Here is an 8,311-nt window from a genome sequence, read left to right on the forward strand (position 1 = left end):
TTGTCTTAGTTCTTTCTATATCAATATTTAACATCTATATGTTTGTTATAAAAACCCATTATTTATATAATCTGAGGTGCAAATTGTTTTGTATACTCTACATTATTGTATAAAATATTAGAAAACAAATAATGGCTATAAAAAAACGAATCTACTTCGATTTTATTACAATTTAAATACAAAAAAGAAGATAGAGAGGATATAGATAAAACAAGGGAGACACAAAACTTTTAGAAAAGTTGTCAACGGCACGATTATGTATGGGAGAGGAAATCAAAAAGTGATTTTCTATGGTGGATTAATTTTGACCTATTTTTCATTTTTAGGAATTTAGGGGCTCCAGTGGCCTTAAATAGAGTGGCTAATCATAGCCCACTCAATATTTTAGTCTCCTATTATAATAGTTAAAGTTTCTAATTATTATAACTCACACTTAGCTATCAGTAAAACTATTTGAAAACTCTAATTATTGTCTACGCTGTTTAATATTTTGTAACCATTCTCTCTCATTTATAATTCATATTAAAATAGTCAGCACTTCAATCATATACTATTAAATAATTGGGTAATTATATTGGCTAACATGTTTTGGGGATGATGATTAAGTGTATAACAATATTTTTAAAGAATTGCAAATACAATCAAGCTTATCAGTAAGAATTATCGCTGGTAGACTTCATTAATAAACCTTACTAGTGATATGTTTATAACTAATAGACTAAATAACAGTGTACTATATTTACAAATATTTTAAACTTGATTACTATATTTACAACTGTCTCATAATGATATCCAATTCAAAACTCGAAATAACCCTATAATCTTTTGAAAACGAGGGAATCGAACTTTATTGAAGTATGTGGTTTCACATCTATATAAATTATAAACCACTTGATGGAAAGAAGGGGCCAAAGGAGCCCTTAATTTGATAAAGTGACGTGGAGTTTAATGAAGGTTGTACTTTTTACAATTAGGGCTTCTATTAATTAGAGTTAAAATAGTGTTCAAATGAGCACGTGCAAGTAAAGAAAGAAGGGCAAATTTGTCATGATGAGACCTCTAAAAGTAAGAAAATAAAAGGATAAAAAGGGCAGAAATAGAAGGCAGTAGCCACCCCAACTTGAGGTTTCATTTCCTGTCCATTATTGCTGAGGGATTTTCAATATCACGATGAACAGGTTGTTCCTTGAGCCTTTCCGGAAGTTGGCGGCGGCCGGTGGCGCAAGCCGCGGTGGCCGGTGCTTGATCAACCCTGTTCATTGGCAATTCAATCATGGCAATATTTCTCCATTTATGTCTTCAAATGCCCTCTTGCCTTCTTCAGGTTTCCACTCATATCTTTTCTTCTTTAATTTCCATCCTCTTCTTCATTTTTTTTTTGGGAGTTACACGTGTCAACGTCTCATTATCCACTATAACAACTAATACGAGTATAACTTTTTTTTTAACATAAACGTCTATTTTCAACCAAAAATAAAAAATTCAAATCTTCCACATCACATATTATTGAATTAACAAAAAAAAAAAAAAAATAACAATGCTAACAAAAGAAACTGAACGTAACATTGAGAAAATTATATTAGTAATCGATCAATGGATCATTATTGGTTCATTATGGTACGTACAACTTTTTAATTTTTTTTTTTTTTAGAGGAAAAAAAAGGAAAATTTTGTAGAGTTTGAGAATCCAGTTTGGTTTAAATAACTTTATAAAGAAAACCCAACTTGTTTTTGGTAGAGTAAACTTAAGTTTTTCACACATGATCAATCGTTCTCTTACAAAAATTTAGAAGTAAATAACAAGAAAATTTTAAAATCAACTTATTAATATATATATTTTTTAGAAAAATTTGATCCATTTTGAGAAGACTTGTCTTACTTTTTTACCAAATGGTTCAGTTCGGTTTGAACTTCCGACCGAATCAAAATGAACAGATTATATCTAGAGATGTCCACAAGGCAGGGAGACGGGGATGTCATTCCCCATCCCCATCCCGTAAAATTCTCCACGGGGATCGGGGTGGGGATTCCTCGTAGGGAATTTTTTTCTGTTATTTTATTTTATTTTGTAAAAATTCAATTAATTTATATCACTAATGTGATCAAATTTCAATTAAATAATTAATTTTATCACTAAATTGTTTATTATGGTTAGTTTTGAATGACAATTTGAATTTAAAGATAAATTACTTAAATTTTTACCTAAAAATGCTAATTAATTTTTTAGTAGAAAGAAATAAATATAAATCAAATTATTCACATATATAATCTAAATTTAAACCTTCAATTTAAACATATTCATTATCTTTCTCAATAAATAATCAAATTTGAAATTTAAATGTAATATTTATATAATAATAATAATAACATAATATTAGATAACCATACTAAATAAATATTAAAAGATAATCGGGGCGGGTATGAGAAACGGGGCGAGGTCGGGGCCGAGGGCGAAGATGGGGAATGCATTTCCTGTCTCCATCCCCGTTTAGCTCACGGAAATTTTTTTTCCTCCACTCCCTCCCCCATTCCCCGCCCCGGGCGGGGCCCCACGGGGTCCCTTCTCCATGAGAAAATTGGACATCTCTTTTACGTCATTATCACCTTTAAGAGTATGTGTTGTTTTGTTGAGATGTTCGTACTAATTATTGTTGAGGGTAAAAAGTTATTTGAATCGTTATAGTTTTGTACTCTTCTAAAATGTGGGACTTTTTAAGTTGTTTTTATTTGATAGTTTTAATATCATGTTAAATTATAAGTTTAGTCTACAAACGGTAAAGTTTGTGTCTATTTTGATATCTTAATATCTAATAGTGCATAATAAGTCTATCAAATTTTAGTTTTGTGCTTAATAAATCTTTGAATTTTTAATTTGATGTTTAATTTATCTATAACAAATTCAGCCATTTTTAAAATTAGTTGAACTATTACATAGAAACTTGAGTATGACATCTAATGTAATTTTAAACTTGCAATTATCTTTGAAATTTTTAATTTTTAAAAATACAAGAGAATTTTTTTTTGTAATTTTGAAAGTTGAATGAGTATATTTATAATTTAGCCATTATTTTATTACAAAGGGAGAGTGAAAAATTAAACATGAGATAGTTGATGAGTTTCTACATTAAAAAAATATTACATTTTATATGTTTATTTTACTTTCATTCCAAAAAGATAATTTGTATATTTCTATGGATAATTGAATGAAAAATACGAAGTGATAATTTACCAGTTGCTTTTAAATTGTTTTGATATAAGTTTAATGGTCATTGATAAAGCCAAGAAGTAAAGAAAAAAATCTAATCATATAAGATTTTCTGATAATATCTTTAGTTTGGGATTTCTTTGAAGAAAAGTTTTTAATTTGGATAGTTTATATCCCATCTAAAATCTCAATTTTAGTGTGTATACACACAAAACATTTAAATCTTGATGTTAACTATTCTACTTACATAAAAATTTATTAGTCCAGATATTTAAAATCTAATATACATGATCTAAACATGTTATTAGTTATAATGAGATGAAAAGAAAATATAAATTTCGTTCATTTTTAAAGACACGATAAATACATATGATATTTAATGTGTTTATCACACAAATTATGTATTATATTGGTTTTTTCTTCTATACTTCAATAAATATATATCTAACAATCATGTTTTTTTTTATTATTTATAACTTATAGTAATCACACAGAATATTATATTAGTTTTTTCTTCCAACAACACTAAAATTATAAAAGCCTTATTTTTTGTCAAATTAAAACAAATAGGTTTAACTTTAATTTGAGATGACTATAACTTAGAAATAAGAAAAATTATTGTTTGACATATACTTATCTAAGTAGAGATATCAATATTTAACATATACATTTGTCATCATACCCATTGTTTAGAAGTCTATATAATTTGAGTTGCACATTATTTTGTATACTCTACATTGTTTTATAAAATATTAAAAAAAACAAATAATATCTACCTCGATTATGTTACAATTTAAAATTAAAATACAAAAAGGAATATAAAAAAGATAAAGGGGAAAAAAAAGAGACAAAGGAACTTTTAGAAAAGTTGTCAATAGCATAATTATGTATGGGAGAGGAAATCAAAAAGTGATTTTATATGGTGGATTATTATCATGATCTTGTCAAAGTAAATAATAAATATGAACCAATTGACACGACTTTACTCCATTTGTTTGTTTTTTTTTTTTTTTTTAATTGACAGCTCCACGTTATGCCACATTATCTACAAAATTGAACACTTTAGCGAAATAATTATATAATCATTCATTAAAAAGAAAAAAAAAACTAATTTGTTTTGTGAAGGGTTGAATCCTTGGTGTGTTGTAGCACTATCAATTCATTAACTTTGAAATTTATATTATAATAGTTATAATATAAATTTCAAGAACAATAACAACGGTTGTTAATATGGATGTCATAAGTTTAAACCGTTAAAATAATAATATTTCTAGGAAGCAGATGAAATAAGAAAGGAAAAAAGAGAGAAGAGAAGTTCTGGGATGAATTTTAATTTATAAAAGTAAAATTAAAAATTAATTAGGAAGTAAGCATTGATTCTACGAGAATCTGTTTTTAAAAGATGAACATATGATTAAGAAAGTGATTCTAACAATTTTTTTTTACCATCAATCTTACCGAATACAAAAGTCGTCTCAGATTTTTACAGAATCATTTATAACCGAAGTAATTCTAAATACAACCTAAAAATTACATTAAATATGAATTTTCAATTTGCAATATTTTACACCTCTATAGTGTTCTATATATTACAGTGTTCAATAAGATAATGCATAAAAATAAAAATGTAAAATAACTCAACTTAAAATATTCCTTCAATTGAAAAAAGGCCGACAATGTAGCAATATACTTTATATTACCATTCTAATTTTAATACGAAGATATATATAACTTATTTCTACCCGATTAAAATTTAAAGTTTTGAATTTTTAAATTACATTATTTATGATTTGTCAAAATAAGCATAGTTCAATTAACCTACGACATGGGTTAACAACCAAGAGATCCATGTTTGAATTTTCCAATAATTACTAGAAAAATATTGCGAATGATTTTGTGGTTTAAAATTTTAATCTTATAACTACTTTTACTTTAATTGTGAATTATTCAGAACATAACTTAATCATTAACTAGCACAAATTTTTTTCTTATTCAGACATAAATATATGGATTTATGAAAAAAAAATGAAGAATTTATATGAACTTTAGGAGAGGGTGAGCCTACAAACTTGGATAGTGATATATGGGATGGGGAAAAGATTGGTGGACTTAAATAGTGAAACCACTCTTGAAAATAAGGTTAGAGTAAACTTTAGCCAATCCACTCCATTCCAAAAACTCAATGGCCAAAATGCCCTCTAGAATTTGATTAATGGTGACAAAAACGATTTGAGACATTGAATTAGTTATTATAGTCTAAGATAAAAACTATTTTAGTTGTTATAAATGAAAAAAGATGATGATTATAAAATAGTTTACATGGTAGATAACGAGGATTTTCAAATAGTTTTACTATACCTAAATGTGAGGTTTAATAACTGAAAACTTCAACTATTATAATGGAAGACCCAAACATTGATGATTATTACAGCCTACTCCACCAAGACAAGTTAAGAACTCAAACGCCCTCGGTTAGTTAAACTTAATTAAAATAATATTTTGATTTTAGGATTTTGAGTTTCATTATATGATTTTGAAATAGATTAATCACGGCTTCCAAAAGTATTTTAATTTTCGTCACTCTAAAACAATTTAATGCTTAATTTATATTTTTAAACGTGATTGACCTATAGTAAAAATTAATTTTGAATTACATATTTCAAAATATTATGATTTTTTTTTAAAAAAATATATTTGAAACATTTTAAAATAACTCCCAAGCATGCACCTAATCACACCACTTTTAATAAATTTTAAGGGATTGTTCGAGCCCAAACTTAAAGTCGGTGGGGTGGGCTATTATCACACTCCATGTTTGGAATTTCAAATATGATAGTGATGTTCACAACTATTTGAAATCATTATTTATACTAAAGTTTACTATTTCTCACTCGTTATCTTTCTCCCTTGTTAAAATGTTTACTATTTCCTATCTAAATTAAAATAATTTGCCACCAAATACAGACGGTTATAGTTTACAAACTATAGTAATTATAATTATCAACTTAGTATTCCAAATATCCTCTAAAATAGACTCTATTACTAGTTTGTAATTAATTTATACATAAAATAAATTAAGTTAAATAATAACAATAATCTTCGTGAAAAGGAAAAAAACACACGAGGTAAATACGTCCTGAAGTTTATTAAATAAATATCAATTAATTATGACTGCTTTTTTAGGAATAAATATCCATTTATATATTTTTTTAAACATATATGTTGACGTTGCATCAATAAAAATTAGAAATTATATTAATTCAGACCTACATTTTTATAAATAAGTAATTTAGAACATTAGTTTGTGATACGTAATTATTTTAATTTGTTCCATTTGAAATCAACTCAACATCACTTAAATAAGTTTATCTTTTCTCCTAAAACTCCATCGAAGTAACAAAAGAAAATCATCACATAATTATTACTAAATAATTAGAGAAAATAAAAGAAAATGAGAAGATGAAAAATCAATCCTACTAAACAAAAACTCATACTATATCTATTTTGAGTTTTAGCTTTTTTTTTTCATTAATATTATTTTGATCCATGTATTTAAATAAATTTTATACACATGTGAAAATCTCGTATTAACGAGTTTAGAGTGAAATTCGAATGAATAATATAAATTCATTTGCCCAAAAAAGTTTAAGATTTTAAACTAATAGTTTTGGACAAATTCTAAGATTTAGATGATAGATTAATCATAAGTATTTAAAAGTGTGAACTAAAATAAATCAAACAAAAATATTGGACTAAAATGATATTAACATTTAAGCTTGTTGCACAAAGATTCGTGGTTTTGTGTCTCTATTTTGGTTAAAAATTGTTTTGAATGATTAGGCAACTCTTGAAAAGAGAATATTCCGCTTTCATGTTAAGAAAATAAAATCTAAATTTTATATCACACAATAAAATTGTGGGTGAAGAAACTTGAATATTGTATCAAATGAAAAAATGGCTGAAAATAATTTTAAATATAGTAAAATATCAACGACTATTAGTGATAGATATCGATGGATATCTATTAGTGTCGATCAATGATAATCACGAATATAAAATGACATTTTGTTATATTTATAAATATTTTAGTTTATTTTTATATATTTGAAAACAACTCTTATTTTAATCAATATGAAACTGAAAAACAATGATTAAAATATACATACAATCATGAATGGAAAAACAAAGTATACTTTCGATGTCTCGGTTTTTTTTTGTTTAACAAAGTTATTTTAATTTAACATGCTTAGATGTAATTATGAATTTGATATTAATTTTTTTTAGTACAACAAAAGATTTAAGCCTCTGAAATAGAGATTTCAACCTATAGTTTAATAGATATGAATTGAACTTTGTTTTTTTTTTTTTATTATTTGAAACTCAATACAAAAAATAATATAAAACAATTGAATAAGTACATTTAAAGGTGGTTTGTTTTTTTGAAAAGATATATAATCGAAATGTTTAGATGCCATAATTATATATGTCTATATGCTTTGATAATCATGTTTTTTTTTTAAGAATATTTTTTTTAGACGTTTAGGGAAACTTGGATATCTGTGTTTGGTCTGTAAGAATTTTACTTAGGAATATTTAAAATTTACATAATGTTCTAAGAATATTAATTAATTTAGTATAATTTAAATTTATACAATATATTTATTTCTATTAATTTAAATTTATTTTTTAAATTAATATAACTTGTTATTTTATTTGTTATTTTTCTGAACAGAGTAATATATTAATTTAATGATGGTCATAAAATAAATGTTAATGCAAACTTGAATTTAAATATCTTTCTATTAAAACAAAAAACAATTACAATATAACAAAAAATGGTGAAATCAGTATTAATTTTTAATTATAAAATAAAAATAAAGAAAATGGATATATACATATGTGAAAAAATATGATAAAAGAAAGTAAAAAGTTGATGCCCTCAACATGAGAATCCATAAAACTTATATTTCAGAAAGACATCCGAAGTCTTGAGATGTCATATGAAAGGGCATCTTAGGATGCTCATAAATTTTTAGATGACAAAATATTCTATATTACGAGGGAATAAACACGATAATCTTAGATGCTCGTTTTGTGGGTATCTAA

At 25.4% G+C, this 8,311-nt stretch overlaps 1 protein-coding gene across 1 annotated transcript in view; it reads left to right on the forward strand.

The window, feature by feature from the left end:
• The first annotated feature begins 1,101 nt into the window (after positions 1–1,101).
• Positions 1,102–8,311, forward strand: part of LOC120079552 (inositol oxygenase 2) — a 14,420-nt gene continuing 7,210 nt past the window's right edge. Inside the window, exon 1 of the mRNA XM_039033773.1 lies at positions 1,102–1,324. Within this exon, the coding sequence (XP_038889701.1) occupies positions 1,171–1,324 (154 nt within the window). The 5' untranslated portion in view covers positions 1,102–1,170. The remainder of the gene's footprint in view (positions 1,325–8,311) is intronic.

This window comes from Benincasa hispida, chromosome 6 (assembly GCF_009727055.1).
Source record: "Benincasa hispida cultivar B227 chromosome 6, ASM972705v1, whole genome shotgun sequence".
NCBI classification, from domain to species: Eukaryota; Viridiplantae; Streptophyta; class Magnoliopsida; order Cucurbitales; family Cucurbitaceae; genus Benincasa; species Benincasa hispida.